At 37.8% G+C, this 23470-nt stretch overlaps 1 protein-coding gene across 3 annotated transcripts in view; it reads left to right on the plus strand.

Annotated features, from left to right (window-relative positions):
* Positions 1-5305: 5305 nt before the first annotated feature.
* Positions 5306-23470, plus strand: part of GRM5 (glutamate metabotropic receptor 5) — a gene marked incomplete at both ends in the record, with an annotated part of 250819 nt that continues 232654 nt past the window's right edge. For 2 of the 3 annotated variants that reach the window (XM_082073918.1, XM_082073919.1), the window contains one exon: positions 5312-5990. In XM_082073918.1, the coding sequence (XP_081930044.1) occupies positions 5312-5990 (679 nt within the window). Of the gene's footprint in view, positions 5991-23470 lie in introns of all 3 variants that reach the window. The other variant, XM_082073920.1, reaches the window with a different exon arrangement.

The following is a 23470-nucleotide window of genomic DNA, read 5'->3' on the forward strand; positions in this document are numbered from 1 at the left end:
ATGCAAACATAACATGTAAGTAAAATTTGTTACTAAAAATCAATGGATTTTCGGGGTCTAATTTTGTGCAATTATTCTGATCCAGAAAATTCTTTAAAAACATATTAAACTTTGGATACGTCTTTGCAGATGTTTGACTAATAGTATTCTTCATGTGCTTAACAGTGAGCATATTCCTAAGTACTTTCATGGTTTGGACTATAAATTCTCACTCCATTGCAACACTGATCTGCAGTTCAGTAATCTGACATTTAATGTTTATTATTTAAATCTGCCTTAAGATTTAGAGACTATGAACTAACAGACGGTGAACTTAAAAAATGGTATCAAAGAAGAAACCTGAACAAATGTGTTGCCCTGTTCCTCTCTCTCTCTTTTTTTTTTTTTTTTTTTCCTCTCTGATACAAAATAGGCTAAATCAAAAACTTCCCTTTGCTGAGTACGTGTTTTACCTATTAAAAGCCACACAGTAAAGAGAATTCGGATTGCAAAAAAAAGACAGGTCTCTCACTCTGGGGTCACTAGTGGGCGCTGCTATAACAATGTAAGTCGGAGGGGGAAAGGGTTTCTTTCTTAAGGTTTCAGCACGGTTACACTTGCCGTAGTAGAAACCCTTAAAAATAAGTCATATGGGTCACGTATAAACTATCAGCCACGTACACAGTGAAAAATCAGCCCTTTGTGAACTACTCTTCATAGTTTGATTTTTGATCAAGATTTAATGAATCCCATTAGGTAATAAGGCTCTTTTTGTTTCCTTTGGTCTGTACAGACTGTAACTATAGACGGACTTGCATTTGAGGTTGAAATAAATAATTTTAAGAGTTGTGTGATATTTCATAGAGTATTACAGATGCTAATTTTCTAGTCGGTTAAACCTCAACATGAATTAGCTGGAGCTCTGCCCTAAAGGAACATCTGAGAACTTCTGACAAGAGACTGGCATAAAGCTTTTACTGTCATGGAGATGAGAGGTTATAAGAACATGTCGAATGCTTAATCAGTTCTGTGTTTTCAGTCATTTGAGTAACCCTTAAATTTTTGTCTAAGGCAAGACTAAGCAAAGGATGGAGAGGCAGAATTATCTTTCTCTCTCACTACTTCTGCAGTTGCTCCAGGTGTGAAGGTAGTACACCAGAAGACCAAGACCAAAGTCTTTGTCATCTATTGTTAAAAGTATGTGATTTCAGGATTAATTTATAGTTCGATACATAGCTGAAATAAACCAGGAACCATGATAGACCAGTAATTAAGTGCCTGATTCCATTTTGCCTATGTTGTAGTAAATTAGGAATACATCCCATGATGAAGAAATTGAACAGCGTGAAAAGCAAATTTGACCCTAAGTGCTGTGCATGTTGATTTGTTTGTCCATCAGTGAAAGAAGTAAATGCAGATAAATCATTAATTGGAGAACATTTCTCATGACTTTATGCATGTGTGCAAGTTTTCATTGTCTTTGATGCTGCTGATACCTCTATTCTCAGTCTGAGGGTTATAGTATGTCAATTTCCCTTTAGGGTTATCTCTAGCAATTAAAACAGGAGTTATATTTAAGCTTCAGGAATTTTGCTTAATTTTATTTTAGTACTCATCCTGCTTGCAATAATAAACTTCTTGTAGTAGGAAAGAATGGTAATCAAACTGTGGAGTGACTGTATGTGATTCTCTTGGGCCAGAATAGCAATAAAATTGTATATATGAACAGTTCCCTTGGCCATCTACTCTTCAGGAAGATGTTCTCCAGGAAATGTAGTGTGCTTAGTCTCTCAGCTCTCTATGCTCAGCCATTTTGGCTTAAAGTGAGATGTGTTACCTGACTACTTTAATGTCATCTTTGAATGGCATAACCAGCAGTATTTAGTGGAAGAATGATAGGCAACGAGCACAAATTGAAATGCAGGAAATTCTGTTTGAACATAAAAAATCAGACTTTTTACTGTGGTTGTTGTCAAACACTAGAACAGGTTGCCTGAAAAGGTTGTGGAGTCTCCATCCTCAAAGGTAGTAAAAACCTGACTTGACATGACCATGTGAAACCAACTGAACTTGTGTTGGGCAGGGTGGATGGACCAGGCACATCCAGAGGTGCCTTCTCACCTCAACAATTCTGTGATTTTTAGGTTTCTGAGAGCAAGAGTAAGCCCACAGAATGAGATCTCTATTATACAAATGCAAATCCACTGTAATTTAGCAGGGGCTTACTTAACCACATCATTATAAATTCCAGGTTGTTTCACTGTATCACGAAAGCCAATAGAAGGCATTGACTTCAGATGCTCTGGATATGAGTCCTAAGCCTAACACCATAAAACACAAGCAGTTTTCTTGATGTAATTAGTAGCAGCTTTGTAAGTCCTAAATAAATTGACTTTCACTTTAGTACAATGGAGTATATGAAGAAAGTTAATTAATTCTGGAGCAACTGCAGTTTGTATTTGCCCCCTTCTTTTTCCTTGGGTGTAATGGAGTGGGGGGATTTGACTGTTTTCAAAACATGCTTTTGGGCTATAGGAACCCCTTATCCATGAGATCTGATCTTATTACAGAACCAGAAATATAAAGGAGACCTTCAGCTTTATGTCATTTTTTATCATGTAATTTTATACTCACAGATAAAACTCTAGACAGAGAAGAGAAAGCAGCTGTTATTTAGTGTGAAGAAGATAAAAATGGCCTTGCTTCCCTCTCTTTCCCATATAACCCACACGGAAATTGTTTAATACGTAGACATAATAACAATAACAATATTGTTAAACTCGACCAGAACTCTAGTCCGTGTGTACTGAATGGGGGCTGGGTTCTTTTTTTGTGTCACAGGCTCGCCCCAGTCCTCTGAACTCTATTTGTACATATGCAGCTGTGCGGGCAGCTAGGTTATAAAAAAAATCTAACTGTATATGCAGTTACAGTCTGAGGCAGTGGTGGCGTTTGTCTCCATATAGTTGTGTTCTGTACATGTAGCCTTAATTTGAGAAGTTCAGGAAAATAAGCATCCATGATTTTAGATAAGAAAGTACTGTTTATGTTCAAATACGAATAAGTTAGTAAATAATTAAAGACTTTTTAAAGTGATGATAATTAAACTAATTGGAGATATAGGAATGTAATAGCTGTGCTATTGTACAAATTTACCCCTTGTCATGCATCCTTTGGACTACCTGCAAATTATACAATACGGTCTTCAGAGTCATGGAACAAGCAATTGCAAGACATAAGCAGTAGTGATATTCTGTAATTAGAGAGTAATTAACCTGAATTGAACTGTTGTTATTCCTTAGTGGCAAAGGGTTGCAGTATTGATAAGCTAACTCCTCACAGACTGGAAAAAAAAAAAAAAGTTCTATAGTTGTCTGAACCTTATTTCATTATTAACACTTTCTATTACTATAAATTAATATTACATGAACTTATTAATATTTCAATTAATATTACAAAACCATTTCTATTCAATGTTTTCTCTTTTTAAAGATTTGGATTTCATTTGGGAATACTCACTGAAACTGTTACATAATTTCCTCTGTGTAAATACTTTATAATTTATAGATGTCTAAGTAAAATAATAATTAAACAAGGCTAACATCAAGCACAAAATGTTTTTTAGGTTTGTCTGTCTCATCTTCAGAATCAGGAAAATTTTCATTGTGGCAGTGTACTAAGTGACCTAGCGGTGAGTGGTAAATTCAAGATTAAAATACTGCCAGATTTTCAACCTGAAAGAAACAGAGACAGATTTCCTATGGCAAGGGTTTCTTTCACTTACAACATCAGAACATTGTTAGTCATTGTTAATGGACTAGAAATGTATGGTGGGCCTGAAATACATGGAAATTTCTACATTATTTTTTATTACATGAAAAGACTTACGTCAGTAAAACTGAGATCAGACTCTGCCCCAGAATTTTGCAGTTGTCGTGTCAATAATGGTCTGGCCATGTGGTTCACTAGCTAGCTCAGCGTCTTCCTAGATTTAAGAGTGTGCTTAACTTTCTGTACTATGAATGGATTCACCGGCAGGTGTAGAGCAATGGATGATACTTGAGATGTGCTCAAGGATAAAGACCTGAACAAGCTACTGTTTAAGCGTTATATTCAAAACCAGAAGTATCCTTCTGCAAATCCATTATGACATACAGAACACTTTGGAGTACATTTTCAAGTCTGATTAACCACAGCTGAAGACAGGAATTTTTTGCTGAGTCGTCCTTTTTTTTTTTTTTTTTTAATCCTCCACCAATCCTTCACCAAAAGGTGAAGTGCAGATTGCATTGCAGACTATCAGCAAACAGAGCAGGTCAAATATTTTAGGCAGTAACGCATCTGTATAGTCTCTGTGTTGACTTCTTTCTATCAGCGAAGTCTGTAGAGTTGTCCACAGTACCAGGATTTGTTGAATTGCTTATTGATGACTTTTGATCTAGGGATATAAAAAGATGAGAAAGATTTCACTGCTCTGCTGTTTAAGAATTGTTGTTCTTCTGCTGAAACATGCATTGTTTAAAACAAACACAAATATTCATAATGACATAAATTTTCTTAATCCTAACAATTTAAATTTTAATTTGTTTCTTATTGTGGCTTACAAAGAAAAAAAAGGGATTTACAGATTTGAAGAACCGGATTCTGCTTTCCTTAGAACATTTCAAGAACAGCTCTGTTAACAGCAGTTTTCTGCTGCTGTAATTGATACACAGTACAGCCCAAGGTACCTTAATGTAATGTAGATATTTGTGATATAGAAAGAGTCTGAAAGTAAAAGGAATTGTTTCTGAAAACACACATTAGAAACAGCAACATCTTTCTTCTTTAGAATTAAATATTTGTCTATTTCTGTGCTTTTGAAAACATTTCCCGAAAAAGTTTTTAACCAAGAGTGTCAAAGAAAACAACGGTGTTTTATACCTGCAGCAGTACAAGTCTAAGATTGTGAAACACTGAAGTACAATGAAGTTGCTGAGCTTGAAACATGATGGAAGCAAGTGCATATAGGAGACAAGGTATTATAATCATTGACAGCAGTAGGAATAGGTGTGATTTTAGAACAGATTACAAAGCTGACTTTGTAAATGATTTTAAAGCTCTTTCTCGATTTTTTTTCATTTTTTAAGGTTATGAGGATTATGACCACATGTGCAGCTCTGCATATCTGTCCACTTGGAGATGATGGTGACTCCTTAGAGAACATACGCAAGCTTCTGGTTAACCATCAGTGTAGTGCTCCTTTTATTCAAAAGATCTGATAACTGCTTTTCACCAGCTCTCCAGTTTTGTTCCATCATGTTATCTCTACCAGCCTGAACCATTTCCTAAAATGGTCCCTTTGCTGTTCCTTGCAATCCTGTTATTGAAGGAAGATGTCTGTGGGAATTTTGGGCTTTTGGTTTCTGCACAGGCCAATGAAAGAAGGGTGGTTGCACACATGCCTGGTGATATTATCATTGGAGCTCTATTCTCTGTCCACCATCAACCAACAGTTGACAAGGTTCATGAGAGGAAATGTGGAGAGGTAAGAGAGCAGTATGGCATTCAGAGAGTGGAGGCCATGCTACATACCCTTGACAGAATTAACTTGGACCCCACACTGTTGCCAAATATAACGCTAGGATGTGAAATAAGGGACTCCTGCTGGCATTCTGCTGTGGCTCTGGAGCAGAGCATTGAGTTTATAAGGGACTCTCTTATTTCATCAGAAGAAGAGGAAGGAATGGTGAAATGTGTCGATGGATCTTCATCGTCTTTCCACTCCAAGAAACCCATTGTTGGTGTCATTGGACCTGGCTCTAGCTCAGTTGCTATCCAGGTCCAGAACTTGTTGCAGCTTTTCAATATACCTCAGATTGCTTATTCTGCCACAAGCATGGACCTAAGTGACAAAACTCTGTTCAAATATTTTATGAGAGTCGTGCCATCTGATGCACAGCAAGCACGGGCTATGGTGGACATTGTCAAGCGCTATAACTGGACCTATGTTTCTGCTGTACATACTGAAGGTAAGAGGTTATTTTTTCCATACAAGAATGCCTTTGAACTTCTTTCATGTGGTCAAACAGATGACAGTTTGATGCTGTTGTTTTTTTTTTGCCAGCCAGTTGTCAGCATTATAAACATTTACTTAATTATTAAGCATTCCTTATGGGGCTGAAGTAGCACTATGTTGATAATTGCTGAAAACAGAGTTCAAAATACAGGATTGTGTGTGCTCTAGGCCCTCTTGTTGCTAAAAGTGCTTACTCTGAAGTCTCCTAAGTGACTTGAATTTAGACAACATTTATTATTTACCTTAAACTACCAGTCAATATATTTACATAGAATAATCATTTTGACTATATTGGTATCAATGGGTAATGAGAAAGCACCTGGCCTTCCTAGTGCAGAAGAGAGCTAAATCTTCATTTAAAATTGTGGCTTAGTCAAAACATGTTCCTGCTTAATATCTGAGGCACAGAGGCACAAATATTAGAAAACCTGTACTTCTGGCTAATACTCAAATGCGGGTTGTCCCAATGCCGGGAGACCAGAACTATTTATTTCCTTCTTATGATACCACATAGAGTATTACAGTGACTTCTTGCTCTGCGTCTGGCTATTGATTTCAGATCTGAGCAAGGGAAGTCTTCTTGACTTTTCTTCACATACTTATGCTCCATCAGATGTCCAGAAAATCAGAACTGCGTGCTAAGTGGCTTTCCTCTTTTTATTAATTTGAGTCAGAGCTTAAGCTTTTTACCCAGTGTAAGAAGAGTATATGATTAAAGGGAAAAGCTATGGAAAATGTTACCTGATTTCATTATTCTTTGTGTTGACAGAGTTGAGCTGGTTCATCTTGTTATAAGTGACCAGAATTTCATACTGCCTTAAAAGCAGGTTTCATCAGTCCCTGTCTAATGACAGCACCATTTAATGAGTTTTCTGGAATTAGGTTCTGTGATGAATTTTAGGATTTCACCAGGTCACTTCCGTTCAAACAGACAAACTCAGATTGGAAGGCTCAGAATATGTTCTGGGAATGAAAAATGTTATTAAGAGATTGAGTAGTGGTGATGGCATTTCTGAACAGCAGCAGATGCTGCTGGCTTTATTATAACCAATAGAAAGCAGATTGTCCTTCCCACACACTGAGTATGCTTCTCTGGCAGCCTTCATTCTATTCAAAGCCCTTTTTGGGGTGATGCTTGTCCAATACTAGTATGTAGACATCTTCATTTTTCTGCAGATATGTACAGAGCTTATTCTGCAGTATTTAGAAAAAAAAGTATTAGAACTTACCTGCAGATTGTTGTAAACTTGTTTCCATCACAATAATAAGAGTTGGTAAATAACTGCAGTCCTTTTGTATAGGGATGCATGAATATATTAGCAGTTTAATATAGCAGCGTATAAATCACCCTATGTCACATCATGTACTGATGGCACTCTGTGCCAGCTGATGTCTTTGGCATGGCTTAGTGTGCAGCCTTTGCTTCACAAATATGTATGAATAATATAATGGTCAAAAATAATGTCACTGATGCATCACATTAGAGTAAGATTTTATATCCTGACTGCTTTTGATGACTCGTATAATTTTTGCTATGAACAACTTTTACACTTTTTTTTTTTTTTTAATTGAAAGGAGATGTTTATAGATTCAGTGTGGGAATTGTTAAGCTTATAACCAGGTCTGAATCTGCAAAGAGTGAGAATATTCACTTTTACCACTTCCCGTGGACACTCTGTTTGGAGCAGATGGTAACATATGGCATGTCAATCTTATGGCAGAGGAACATTGCACTGCACGTTGGAAAGCAGGGAATAGGGACACAAGGGTTGAAGCTAGAGGTAGCTCCTATGGGCATGACAAGAGTATTAGGTAACAGAGGAGCTGGATGTGAAGAATGAGAAATGATGAATGATTGGTATACCTAGTACATGTGCCTATTTCTGCCATTATTAAACTGGACAAGATAGGTGGTATGTTGTTAATACTTGAGGCCTCATATAATTCATAGAATGTTTATGGCAACATAACTCTGGACTTCAGTGAACAAACATTAAACTTGGGTTCTGAAGACCTTATGATCCTATCATGTATCTGCATGGTCTGGTCATGATGATGAATATGCTCTCCAGTTAAACAACATCGCACAAATATTTTCTAACAATAGAACAGATGGTATTTATAACGGGATAGACAAATACAAACTGGTCAAGGTATTTCTTTGAAACATGATGATGTCTGCTGTTCTGGACACTTTCCAGAGATTATGGGAGATGTTCACCCTTTCAGGAACAGAAAGATTTTTTTTTAAAAACAACACAAAGTACTCCTACAGATGAATATTAAAGTAAAAGCATTGAGTAAACAAGCAAAACAGATATTCTTTGTTTATATTCTTTTTATTTTTATAATTAGTTTTCATCTTACTATAGCATCTATTTACCTGTAAACATTCTAAATATGCCCCTATACTCAGTGTCCTACATTCATAGGTACTATTTCAAAATAGGAAAAAAAAAATGTTAAATCCCACTCCTCGTAATTTCTATCAATTTAGGATCTTGCCCACCCATTGAGAGAGGACCTTCTTTCAGTGCCTCCAGTAGTTCTGGCCACCTACATTCATTATCTTTAACCAGTCTTCTAGCATTAGCCATATTCTTCTGAAATATGATTTTTGATTTCTGGGAAGGATTTCCAATGGGAGGAAGGCTTCTCTCTTTCAAAGACAGATTGGGAGAAGACGCAGAAAAAGGCTCGTTATTTCATTGCTTTGGTAGTTCCCACAGCAGACAAAGTTATAGGTCTCTTTTTGGTCTAGTATAGGAAAAGCTTGGAATAAGACAGTAGCTTCACAATAAAAAGCTTCCCGTTGAAATCCTTACTTCTGCATGTACTAATCATCTATGTCTGCAGTGGGTTTATGTTTTGGGAGGTTTATCTGAAGTTTTCTTGTTAAATCCTTATTCAAGACTTACAGTTTTAAAATATGCAAGATTTTTAAGAGATTTTCATAAGCTTTGCTCCTTTGACATTTAGCATCGCAGTTTAATCTAGGTGATGTCTTCAGGTGTGAAAGTAACCACTAAGAGCAATTTATTTTCCTGAGAATTGGAAGGTAACAAACACTATTGTCAGTGGAGCTCTTGTAATTTTAAGGATTAAGTTTCTGCAATCCAATTAATAGGAAATATGAGTAACAAGAAGACATTGAGTTGCTGGAGTGAGTTCAGAGAAGGGCAATGAAGCTGGTGAAGGGTCTGGAGCACAAATCTTATAAGGAGTGGCTGAGGGAACTAGGGGTGTTTAGCCTGGAGAAAAAGAGGCTGAAGGGAGACCTTCTCATGCTCTACCTCTACCTGAAAGGAAGTTGTAGGATGAAGGGTGTTGGTCTCTTCCCAAGAAACCAACAATAAGACAAGAGGAAATGGCCTCTAGCTGTACCAGGGGAGGTTTAGATCGGATATTAGGAAAAATTTTTTCATGAAAAGTGTTGTTAGGCATTGGAACAGGCTGTCCAAGGCATTGGTTGTGTCACCATCCCTGGAGGGTTTAAAAGATGTGTCGATTTGGTGCTTAGGGACATGGGTTAGTGGTGTAGTTGGCTGTGCCAACTACAGTTGGACTTGATGATCTTAAAGGTCTTTTCTAAACTAAATTATTCTATAATTCCATATTTCTCATAAAACAACAACAATCTCCACTTACTGTAGTGTATTTTACATTCGCTAATCAGAAATTTTTGCCAGTCTTAGTCTTGGGTTGTGAGTCTCCTTGCTCAGCTCTGTCAGGAGTGACCACTTGTCGTTGACATTATTATCTTCCCTTACTCTCCAACTCTTCCTTGCTTAATGATTTGGGGTAGTTCTACTCTGAACCAATCTGACTTTAAAATAAACCTTTTTCATCCACCATCAAGGTACTTAAAAAAACCCCACCCTCATCAGTTTCATCAGTTCTGGAATCAAGGTCATACTGTGATCCCAAAGATCAGTCATGTTATCCCTGCTTGTCAGGGAGGTAGGAGTGAGTGGACAAAGAGGGAAAATGTGATGGGAAACTCCTTGTACTGAGGACCTAACAGTTAAAGCCTGAAGCAAGTGCCTTCAACTTTATGGATTGTTACAACAAGTATGCAGGGTGTGCTGAAGATCATTTTATTTTAAGTTTGTACGTTCATCCTATTCTTTCAGCTAGCCTCATGGGTGTTTTTTCCACCACTGTGGTAGGAGCAGAACTTAAACAAACTGTCTGTAAACTCAAACCAACTTTCACTTCTTAAACCAGCTTTTCAGATAGACAGTCAGTCAACAATGCAGCTGAGAAATCAGTCTGCCACTCTCTGAGGCAAAGTAGCTCATCAGAGGAAAGCCCTCTCATTCAATCCCACAGTTTCTCAAAGCACATTAGGGACCCTTTTTCGCTTATGTAACTGTTTCCCACTCTCAAGAAAACTAACGTTTGTAGAAGAGTATAGAGAGGAAAAGTTGTGCTTTTATTTTGATTTTGGGTGGTGATGGTTGGCATGCAGATAGGCCATGGAGCTCAAGCACCCTTGGCTTTTTTGTAACCTTTCTTGCTTAACCACTTGACACCACAAGCAATTGGAAATGGTTGAGGAAACCAGGGAGAAACTGGTTGTCTACTACAAGAAACTAAAAACTGTCTGTTTACCTTATTTCCCATATGAAAGCATTCCCCAGTCTTTTCGAAAGGTCAGAGAAAAATATATGCAGTATTCTCTTTTCCCATCATTGGAGTATGAAGGTCTCATTGAAAACCCACTTGAAGTCAATACTGTCCTGTTAACTAGACTGACATTTGGATCAGGCCTTCCTGGTCAGACACAAGGTCAGTCCTTGAGAGTCTGTGTTTAAAATTTGTCTGGGGTCAAATGAATTAATAATTTGAAAGGCAATTTTCACTGCTATTGGAAATCACATATTTTGCCACTCTGAATGGAGTAAAGACGTGATGAATGCTCGAAAAATAGAACTGCACAGGAGTACAATTGAAACACAATAGCTCAAGTTTACTGGGAGTGACAAGGTATAAATTTCACTCCGTTATGTAAAAGGTTTGGTTTACTCTTGAACATAGCCTTAAGAAAGAAGCCACTTTGTTAACATCTTCTTTAGACAGCTCTCCAAGTAAACATTGGATCAAACTTGTCCTCAAAAGTCCTCTCTGTTTAAAATCACTTTTCTCCATTTAAATTTATCATAAGTGCATATAAAGAGGTGGTTCACATTCATTTTCTCAGGATGTACCCAGGCAAACATAACAAAAGCAGAACTTCCTTTCTTTGCTGTTAAGGGTTATTTCACACATTTCTTTTCATATTTGTTCAAATGTGCCTAGTTACAAGACTATTTCTGCCTACATCCTTTGCTACCAAGTAAAGAGCAAAACGAAAATTAGTCATAGTCTGTGAGAATAGATGAAGAACTGAACGAAAGAGCTGCAAGAAGTTGACCTTAATCCTGCTGCATGGAACAAATTGTATTTATATGATGCTGTGCAGATTTTTTTTTCAGACTCTAGATTTTTCTCAGTGCGATACAAAAGCTGTATCATGGTCAGAAATACTATTTTCTTTTCACAAAGTAATATTAATGAAAATTAGATTAGTTTTATTTTAAACACAGGTGATATTTTTTCATGCTTAATATGTGGAAAAAACACATAGAAATAATGTATGAGAAGTGGTCAGTTCTAGTCCATTAAAATATTTTCAATTTAAAAGAAAAATTATTTCTAAAAATCTGTTTCTGATAATTGAAGAATTTCCTGAATTTCCTGTTTCTGCAATGTTTCATTTTTACCCTTTGGCAAAATAATTACTTTTTAAAAAAATTCAAAATTACTTTTATTTTTTACTGTTTGAGACTTTTAAACTCTTTCAAACATAATCGTTGAGATCAGGATGATCACAGTTTGATATGCTCTCAATCTCATTAATCTTGTAGAAAAAATAAAAAATACCTCTCATCTGAAAGAAAATATGGGAAATGGAAAACCCAGTTCCTGTCTTGTCCTGTTGAGATGTTTGTTCATTTTTATTAAATGTTAACATCTATAACAGAAGTGGCTTTTTTACCCCCATTTTCAAATATTTATTGTAGCATCAGAATTGTGAAAAGTGAGCAAATGTTATCAATCAGCTGGGAATACTGAGAGAGAAAACTGAAATAGCATCAAGTTAATGTTTATTTTGTCTGGCGGTGACTGACTAACCGGACAGCACTTTAACATTGCTGGCAGACTGCTCAGGCCAGACATACCCACTGTGAAGTGTCTTGACTGACAGAAAAGCTCAAAATGAGGGTCATAACTCCGGAGTGTAATGGGGATAAAGACTGTTAGGGGAGATACTATGAGACAGCAAAGGGAAGGTGAGCAAGGAGGTGTACTATTCTAAAGTTTTAAAAAAATGCCTCACTTAGAAAGGAATGACAAGGTAGAGTTAGCTAAAAGCAGGAAATATGGATCTTCAAGATGTCACTTTTATTCCTTTTTTTAGGGACTAAGCTTTTGAATATCACTTTTTCTGTCACTTAGACTATAGTTAGTCAACAGAAGTTTCAGTGACATGAAACTTACCTTCACTGAGTAGAGACAGTGGGAGTCCAGAATCCTTCAACTTCATCTTAAAATTGCCTTAGGCCTGGAAATGGCACAGTTCTTGTCCCCATCCCCAGGGTTCACCTCTTCAATCAGGGAGGGATATATCAAGCTGATGAGATTTGGAAGTCTTTCCGGAAACAAGGTTTTGCTGCATAGTGCCTGCTTGGTCAGATCAGTTTTAGCTTTCTCTGAAAGCTAAGAAAGGCAAATAGCCTGTGCTGAATCTTTTAACAGTCTTCTCTAAGGTAGCACTCACAAGCTGACTCTTGAATCACACAGGAGGTCTTGGAGGTGAATAAAAAATTATAGAGTTTGCTTTAGTTAAATTTTGAAGCCACTGAACAGAGGGCAACATTGCATCCATCTCACTAAAATCTGATTCCAGGCTCCTGATGGTGTGGAAGCATAGCTGTAATGCAGAATATTAGACATGAATACATTGTATGTGTATACGTTAAAAAGTGTCTGCAAAGGTTATTAACAGAACAGTTACCATCTACCTTGGCAACTGAATTTTGAGAAAATGTTGGTTTTAAATCGCAGCCTTGTTTTTAAACTAACACAATTTAACTCATCATTCTAAATATGCTGACTGGGGAAAAAACACAGTTAAGATTTCCTCTAATTGAGGAGTTTGACTGTGGTGGGGTTTTTCAGTGCTTTGTTTGTTTGTTTTATTTTTTCTTTTCCTTTTTGTTTGTTTGTTTGGTTTTGGTGTTGTTTTTGTTTTTTTTTTTTTTTTTTTTTTTCCTGGAGGTGTCTGGCAACACTTATGGCTGGCCAGATATATGAACCAGGTATGTGGAAGCCTCCATATAAAATCAATTACATTGTCAAAGGGCAGACAAACACTGTTTTGGGAATGGCTATTGCTAAAAGTGCAATATGTGCTAGATAAGTTGGAAAGATAATACATTGAGTGGCTCGTAAACTAGTACACCGAATGAATCCCATGCCCAAAATCCAACTTAACTGTTGAAGACCGTGGAAAATTATCTCTTCCTCAGTCTGTTGTACTCTAGTCAAATACTTCTTATTTGTCCTTAACTAGGGTTTGATTTTTTTTTTTTTCCTTTTCTTCATGAGATAGATTTATAGATTTCTTCTAATTTCCTAGATGATGTTACAGGCATTAGGAGGAAGATCAGTAGAAGTACTGCCAAAATAAAGGTGCAAAACTGACTATAATCAGGATCTAGGAAATTATCTTACCTCAGTGCTAAGTTTTTTTTGTGAACAGGATTGTGAACAGGACGTGAACCATTTGTCCCACATTGCTATTTTGGATTGCATAAAGCTTTAGCCAAATATACATAAACTACAGTTGATCTAGCATGGCAGAGTCACAGAACATGTTCACCTTTCCCTGATTTAAAATTACACAAGTCCATTCTCCATATCTTACATTTGGTCTGTAAGATAGGTAATAACATTACAACTAGTCATTGATAGGTATTGCTCAGGCTAAAAGATATTGTTTACGAAGATACACACAGAGTGTCTTCACTTAAGGTCTTCATGTAAAGACTGAGTTGATTTCATCATTGGGTAATCCATTCAGACTGTGAATTATCTGTTCTTCAAATGAAATAACTGACCGTGTTGCTCCAGCTTATAGCCCCTTTATCTTGATATGTTCTCAGAGCTTCTTTTCCCAGGCATTGTTCTAATCTTCCTTTTGGCTAAACCAAAGAGCTTTAGTTCTCCCATTGTTTCTGTAAAATGGGTTTTCCAGACGGTAAGTTATTGTTATAGACCTTGTATAAAACTTTCCTGTTTTGTCAAATCCTTTTTTAAGAGCATGTACCCTTTATTTTGCTCCTTTTTAGAGAGATTAGTATTCCATTTACTTCTCCAACTTGCAGTCAGGCAGGAAATTGTTTTCCATAGATCAACATACAAGCTGCTGTTTCTTATCCTATTAGCAAACCAATACAGTGGTGGCCTATAAACTTGTACTATTTATTTTTCCCTTGTACAGTTATCTGCCTCCATCTTGTCATAACTCATCTTCTGCCCATCTGCCTTACTATCTCACCTTCCTCAATGTTCGGTGATTTTTTTTTCCTACCATCTTTATTTCTGGTTACATTAACTCCTTGCTTCTCTCCCCCAGTTAGGTTTAGCTTTATTTTTTTTTTTTTTTTCCTTATCCCTCCCTGGTCAAAATAAGTTTACCAAGCTATTTGAGGTAGATAATTGTATGAATATTATAGAATGCAGTGACTTGGAAATTTCTAAAATTTTTGGCTTCTGTGATCACGGCTATCAACTGATACCAGCTGAGCCCTGGCAAAAATAAAGGCCATTGAAATTGCACAATATTGCTAAAGTTCTTTCAACTGAAGAATCCAGATTCAGTCTAGATGCCTTCTAAAGTTCAGGTTTTAAAGTCCAGATTCTCATTTTAAAAATCCAATTCTCACTAGATATATTATTCAGCAATTTTATATTTATTTTGTCTTAGAGCCTTGAGTATCACAGTTGTTCCATTTGCAGATTTGACATTTAGTGAAAAACAGCACATGTTTTCATTTGCAAGCAAAACCTTAGAAGAGAAAGATAAGCTGAAATTCTTCCTCCCTTTTACCTTCATCAGTTTCAACAATCTTCATATGCAACTTCAGTCTCAATTACATTGGAATGGGGTTCTGGGCCAAAATATCTGTTACACCTGAAGAACCCAACCTCATGTTCTATCCACCTTCTCTCCACCAGGTTGCCTCAGAGGCAGTCTTTGTAAGCAAGATGAGTGAACAGTCAGGGATCACGCTGACAAGCTCAGGTGTTCCCCGGCTTGCAGAAAGTCCTGTAGATGTCTGTGATCTCAGACCTGTGCTGAACAGACACCAGAGATGCATCCTGACAGTGAGAGGAGCTATATGCATGGTAAAGGAGCAAAAGCAAGAAGTTTGTAAAAGGATCTTATGCCTTCTGTTGACAGAGAATGAGCAGTGAGGTTCAATTCCTTTCCCATTTCCATGTTAGCTTTGCAACTCAGAGAATAATTTTATCATATGTTTCTGAAGAAGTCCAGGGAGGAAAATTAGTAAAAACCTGCAGATGCCGTGCTTTTAGTTTTATGAGTAGAACAGAAGTTAATGTTGCATTTCATAGGTAAGTAGTTCTTCCTTTGTCTTGCATTTTTGACACACAAAAACACAGGATTCAAATCCTTTTCACGTTACAGAAGCTTTGAAAACATCTATGATATGTTCCCAAAATGAGAATATGAGTGTATATTATCTTTTCAATACAAGCTTCTCTTATGTCTTCTGTAACTGATGTGCATATAAAGGGCTTCTTCATTTTTTTTTTCCTTACAATGACACTGTGGAATGTAAATTGCCTTGTTCATTTTCATGCATATGCAAAAAAGGCAGGCATTTTGTCCCCGCTATTTATTTCCATAAAGGGAAAGTGTGAGACTAGGTCAAATTTACGGGATCTATAGAAATGTTGAAGTTGGATCAGATTCTCTCTGTTTCTGATTTGCATCTCGCCCTTGAAAGGCCACTGTACACGGTATTTGAATACTTGACTTCTTTCCTGGCACTTCCATGTCTACTGAAAAGAAAGGGAAATGTAGACAGTCTATGTCTTATTGGATATAGGACTGAAAGTTTTCTTCACTCAGCCAGAATTTCTGTGGAGGGATTTTTCTTTTTTTTTTTTCTCTGAATCCAAAGGCATTTATGCAAAAGCCTAAATGTCAGCATACTTAAGTAGCTCAAAATGAAGCATCTGTTACAGCATGCATTCGGGGATCTCAGTCTTACAGATTTTGTGTGGAAATTGGACTTAGGTAACCAGCGGGATAGGCTAGGAATATAGTTCCTTCTAGTAAGCTACCTGAGATTCAGCCAAGGAATGTAGCTTTACAGTTATAACAACATCCTGCTATCAGGTTTTATGGAAAAAGTTAAGGTTACTTGACCTATAGACTTACCAGTTTCTCTTTCCCTCCATCATTCCCTGTTTGGCTGTTTCTTCAGTTGTCCCCCTCCCTCTCTCTCCAGCCTCTTGTCTGGTAGCTGGAACTGTCTGAATCATCCAGGCTAACATGGTCTTTTTCTTTCCTGGCTCCCAGGCTGATTTTATTACAGCTCTATGCATTATTCACATGTATTCAACCAACAGTTTATGTAGACAGATTCTGCTACGTGAGCTGCTAACAGGCTGTTCAGGCAGGGCTAGATGGTGCCTTTGGGCACTGCTCTGTGGGAGGAGTGACTTGTAAATGGTGCTGACTCAGGAGACAAGGTGCTGAGAAGCTCTCAGTCATGCATGGTTGCTTATGACCATGTCAGGCTAATGCTGCAGCCTCTCCATCCACATGCGATAGAGTGCGCATCACACTAAGTCACTCAATGAGAGGTAAGACAATTGTGTCCTTGACTCTGTGCTGTAGATCTGCCTTTGCTGTTTGGTTAGCTTATGTCTCTGTGGGCTGGAAACATAGCATTATCTGCTCTTCTAGCCCCATTCAACTGCTCTGATCAAGAGTGGGAGTCAAATTAAATCACCAGAACTAGAAATCTTGGCCAGACAATACTGACTTTGGAGAGCAGGACAGCGTGGTGCCTCCTGGAACAGGGAGATTGGGATGGTTTACATGGAAGTGAGAGACCTGGTTCTACGATTTCCTGGAATACCCACATGGCCTCAATGGAGTTGTAGAGGTCATTGTAATGCCTTATGATGGAATGACTGCTTCAGAAACACCAAGGCTGCATTGGGCTGTACCATTATGGTATTTGTCGCAAATTCATCCGTCCATTGGGAAGTACAGCTTGGGACATGACACTGTGGAGCTGAGGATCTCAACTAGTGGCTCAGCACAACTGACTACATCAAAGCTACATTGGTTGTGCCTGCAGCCCCTTCTGTGGACATGCTGTGGACATGCCTCCAGCCATCTGTAAGGGGGCCTACTTAATGATTTTATAGTGGTTTGGCATTTTGTAGGCTGAGAGTTGGCACACATGGGTGTCTTTGAAGCATTTGATCCAAACACCCACATTTCAAATTTGTGATGGATGTGGTTGTGAGTATCAGCTCTTTGGAGAGTAAGGGATGCTCAAGCATTCCTGTATATGTAGAGCAGAGAAGCTCATGAACATGAAGTTTGTGCACATGTTCTCTTACTGACCACTTGTGGGTTTGTGTCCTTGGAGAAGCTACTTTGAAACATTATTGAGAAAATTACCTTGACTGACATACCTCCTCCAGGAAAACAGAAAGACAGAGGACACTAGAAGCCTTGAAAACGGAAAGCCTGAAGGCAGATCCCTATTTCTCTTTCACACACAAGCTTTTAACTGAATTCGTTTTTTCTACTCTTGAACAGTTGGTAGAGTGGGTGTTACATCCAACACCTCCATGTGACAAATCTCAGCCTACAAAATACTGACACGTTACATTTCATTAACCATATGGGACCTAATTATGCTGCCAACTAAAATACAGGTGCAAGTCCCGAATGATCTGTTTGTTATATGTGCATGGGCCCTATAGAAATTACAGTATGTTTGCCTACATAAATCAGGGAGTTCATTTGAAGGCTGCAATACGCATGGCTCCATCAAGATGTGTAGAGCCTAAACTTTAGTATATAATTGAAATAAAAGGTGAGTATTTACTCACAAGATAGAAGGCTTTGGGGGAGAAGGGGCACTGTCAGTGTGTGCATATTGATAACTGAAAAATATTGTCAAGGTGTTCCCAGAGAGTAACATTTCAGCATTTTGCATTTGTGTACATAAAGAAAACTGACCAAGGGCAGCCAGAGACCTTAAAACAGTGGAGCATTGCCATCGCCTGTCTACAGGCAATCTGGGACAAAGTGGCCTGGATTTGGCTGTGCTATCCCTGCCTTGTCTGTCTCACTGGGGTGTTGTTTCGAAGACATGAGCGCTACATAATGCCACTTACAGCAATTTAATCATGAATTATTTGATCAAGTGGTCTGTGGAAGGGTGAGAGTGAACTCTGTGCAGATTGGGTATGAATGCCCAGAGGACCCTTAGCAAGAGGGGAGGAGGCAGAATTATCAAAGGTCTAGGTGAAAGAGAAAGATGAGTGTACAGGTTAAGATGAGAGTACAGATTAAGAGAAACAAAGTGCAGAAATAGCAATGGTGCTTAAAATAAACAGTTTCACTGATACAGTTTCTAGATCTCAGTATTTAAAACAGCCTAGACCTTATTTAGAACATGCCATCTACAGGCCCTGAAATGTTTCACAAATTAAATATAATTTTACTACTAGGGAACCAAATGACTGAAAACTGACGTGCTATGTTGGAGGTCAATCATGGCAGCTGTCTTGTCTCCCAGACCTCTGGTCTCCCTTGTACTAGGCTACCTTTCATGGTTGATGGTCATGACCTAATACTGTGTGGAAAGTGCAATGTTGCATATTTCACCTGTTGCTTGTGTAAATTCAGTGGGGGTCACAGGGCCTGAAGTTGTTCTTCAGATAAGAAGTGAGAGTGCAGCGAGGTACTCTCAAGAGACTAAATATTTCTGCAGACATAGCTAAATTTAAAGCAAAAACAAACTAAGGAGTACAGCAATAACTCAAACCTGTGTTTGCATTTATAAGCAGTTGATTTGTCCTAAACACGTCAAGTAGAAATGACTGAATTTTCTCCATAAAATGTCTCTTTCAGATAAATCATGTTAATAACTTCTCGTAAGTTTATGGTTTCTCCCTGGCTAGATAAATATGTTGTTTTTAAATTATCATGGTACAGGCACTACAACTTTCATTACATAGGCAAGAAATGAGTAATTACTTCACAATTCTGTAGAAGAGTTTGCAAAAAAATCACAACTAGAACTATGACAACATTTGAAAGGTTTTTGTGTGTGTTTGTTCTCTGCCGCAGTGTGAAAAAATATTTTTATAGCATATCCCTTCATCTTTTCTCTCTGTAGAAAATAGCTAAACATTTTATAGGAAAAGAGGTTTTTTTGTTTGTTTCTCTGTTTTTGTTTTTGAATGAAAAATGCTTTTCAAAATGGGAAGAATGGGTGCTTGTGCATTGTCACTTTCTGTTCGTGGAATTTTCTCTAGTCTTACCATCAACACACCACACATATGCTCCATGGCTGCTTTTGCTGTCCTCTAAGATAGCAATGGTGCCATTTGCGGTGAAACTATTTTGTCCGTCTGCATGGGTGAATGAGAAGATGCTCTGACTTCAGAGATCCACATTTTGCCTAGCATGTAAAATTCACTGAATAAATAATGATATACACTGCTTTGGGTTTAAATATAATCTAAAAAGTATTTGGGGCTACACAGCAAGTAATCACATATCTCAGGGATTTGATCAGATTGTGTATATGGTCTATTTATGAGCGTTGTTTGAAAATATTTAATATATAAAATGTTGTACTATTCTAAAGTCCCTAGTGAGGTTTTTGACCCAGAACAGTCTTTTCAAGTGAAAAGCCTCCAAAAAATTACCAAGTGACACTTTTTGACAGGAAGGACTTTGTAGTAAGGAAGGATATTTACTGGCTTTTTTGCAATCATGCATTCCTTCAAGTTTACGAATAGTTTACAAATAATAAGAGGTTATTGATTACATACAAGCTACACATTATTTCAGTGCCTAACCTTTCTTGCAGAAAATCAGGAGGACTGAAATAACCAATTCTGCAGTTGAGCAATCTCCTGAGTTCTTCAGGAATTCAGTAACAAGCAGAGATATCTGACCTGACTTACCTGTGGATAAACCCTTTGCAGAAAAAGCACCCCTTGGGTGCTCAGACTGATTCTTGGTCTGAGTTACACAGCCTTGACTCAATGTTGTGCTTGCATGACATGCCAGCATGTACTTCTACACAGCACCATTAGGGTACACAAACGTTGCATGGTCAGTTTGTTCAACAGGAAGATGACGATTTCTCTCACAAGCCAAGAACTATTTTTTTCCTACCATTCTGTATTTCTTTGTGTATCACCATGATTCTGTTGTCTGTTTATTATATTTACAATGAAAGCTTTTCCTCTCTCTTGTTATGCATTTGAATAGCATCTAGCACCAAGGTGCTCTCCTGGAGTGCCCGTATATGTCTTTATAAGTAATTTATGAAAAGAATTTCTTTTCCCAAATAATAGCACATGCAGTCTTGACTTACTTTACTGTTAAAGCCTGAGTCCTTTTCTTTCATCGACTGTTTTATTTCTTTAGTCCATAGAGTGCAATGGAATTGGACAAAAAGAGATGGCAGTTTCAATCCATCACATACTCTGCAGGGTTCTGGTTCAGCAAATGCTCTGAAGCATTTTGCTGTATTTATTGTGAACAGTTCAAACAGCTGAGAAGCAGCAAATCAAAAAGTATCCTTTGGTGACAGACAAAAGACTTCTGAATGAATTTTTGACAAGTTTTTTAGCATTATCTGCTAGAATAAGAACAATGCTGATGAAGGAACTGCCTGTTTGCCTTAATCACGTGTTTTGTCAAAGACTTTTGCTGTGTGTGGCAATAAGTTTATTACATTTCTTCCTTTCAAGGCTTTTTTTCTGAGCAAAGCCTCTTGATTCTTCTGTCTTGACTGAAACAGAAACAGCTTTGTTGGGAGCTCATGGCCTGGATGGGTGTACTCTTTGATGGATTAAGAACTGGCTGGAGGGCTGGGCCCAAAGAGTTGTGGTGAATGGAGCCAAACCCAGCTGACGGCCAGTCATGAGTGGTGTTCCCCAGGGCTCAGTATTGGGGCCAGTTCTGTTTAATATGAGCCTGCAGTGTGCCCAGATGGCCAAAAAGGCCAAGACCATCCTGGATTGTATCAGAAATAGTGTGCCCAGAAGGACTAGAGAAATAATTGTGTCACTGTACTCGGCACTGGTGACGCCCCACCTTGAATACTGTGTTCCGTTTTGGGCCCCTAATCATAAGAAGGACATTGAGGTGCTGGAGAGAGTGCAGAGGAGGGCAGTGTAGCTGGTGAGGGGCCTGGAGCACAAATCTGAGGAACAGTTGAGGCAACTGGGGCTGTTCAGCATTGAGAAAAGGAGCCTGAGGTGAGACCTTATCGCTGTCTACAACTACATGACAAGAGGTTATAGCATGGAGGGTGTTGGTGTCTTCTCCCACATAGCAAGTGATAAGACAAAAGGAAATGGCCTCAAGTTGCACCAGGGGAGGCTTTGATTGGATATTAGGAAAAAATTCTTCCTGGAAATGGTTTTCAGGCATTGGAACCAGCTGCCCAGGGAAGTGGTTGAGTCACCATCCCTGGAGGGGTTTAAAAGGTGTTTAGACGAGGCTCTTAGCTCAAAATTTTATCTGAAAATTATAAGTACCCACATACAACTTTGAACACTATTCTAATTCCGGTGTCAAGACCTTGTCTTTATAAGAGTAATTCTAGTCTTTTTTTCGGAGTAGATTAAGCTGAAGCTGTTTGGAACAGGGAATAGAATCTTCCTGGACATGTATACATCACAAAATTAGAACACCATGGTCTGAGCTTAAGCATTGCACTAAGTGTTGATTCACACATTGCTCCTATTCTGGACCACTGCAATGATCCCTATACAAAGTAAATCTACTATAACAAGATCTGGACCTAAGCAGCAGATGCAAACTAATCTATGTTACTTGTCCTTGTCCTGTCCCTTGTCCAGTCTCCCACTGTGTGAAAGATGTTGTATCAGGGGTGACAAACTCGTTTTCACTGGGGGTCACACCAGCCATTTGAAGGCAACTGCAAGGCTGGTGTGGCCCCCGGTGAAAATAACCCTGCCTTGTATGAACCTAAAGAGGCAGCACCCTTCTTGTGAGCTTTACAGTAGTAAAAGTTATGTAATTCTGAATTTTCGGTTGCTATACCTGAAGAATCTTAATTTGCTTGTTCTTGAAAAGCTGGTACAATCTGATCATACCAGACCTGCCTATTTTGAATACTTCATGATTCATACTGTCTCCAACTGTGCCTGGGAAATATTTAGGACAGATCTATTTGATTCAGGAAAAAAATATCCCAGTGACTGTTATAGCAGTTTAATGCCATAGAGAATCGTGTCTCAGTACTAAGGAATATTCTCTGGTGCTGCTTTAATATACTGATATAAATATTACCTTTGTTTCCTTGCAAATAGATATATACCTGCAGGTGTGTATTAAAGACAGCAGTTATGAACACAAGCACAAACATATAGACCTTCACTTCACTTGATCTTTGCATAGTCCACTTTGTTTTCCAAGGATTTTAATATCTTTGCAGCTCCCTACAGCTTGTTGAAATTTTTAATAGTTGAAACTGTGTTGTTATAAAATGTGGGGTTTTTTACTGGAGTGAATAATGAGACACTAAAAAATTCTAGCTGTGAGCTCACTCAGTTTTAATTAAATGAATATATTTTATATAAACATTATTGTTTATTGAAAGATAATTAATTTCAAAAGAACAGGTATTTTAGAAATTAAGAAAGATAATGAATTATATAAATTAAACTACTTAGGACCAGACAGTTAAATACAAGGAAGAAAGGGCAATAAGGCAAAGACGTATTTCTTATCCAGCATTTTAGTCCAAGTTAATGATACCTATTGGAATGGGATCTGCTGGATTTTCCCATTGGGAATGGAGGGAAGAGATCTAAAGACCCCCAGAAATCCCTTTATTTAGATAATGCATCATGAGTATCCCTAACAGAGGTAAAGTAAATCTGTAAAAGTCAAGACGAGTTAAATCTCACAAAGTAAATAAAACCAGATCAGTAAAATCTACCATTACTGTGTTCAAAGTTATGAAGAAGAACAGATTGAGTCATCATTAAAAGTAATTCAATTGTGGCCTTGAGCCAAAACAAACATTTCTTGGCACAGAAGTGGTGGCAAAG

Source organism: Streptopelia decaocto (genome assembly GCF_964273445.1).
Source record: "Streptopelia decaocto genome assembly, chromosome: 1".
In the NCBI taxonomy this organism is placed as follows: Eukaryota; Metazoa; Chordata; class Aves; order Columbiformes; family Columbidae; genus Streptopelia; species Streptopelia decaocto.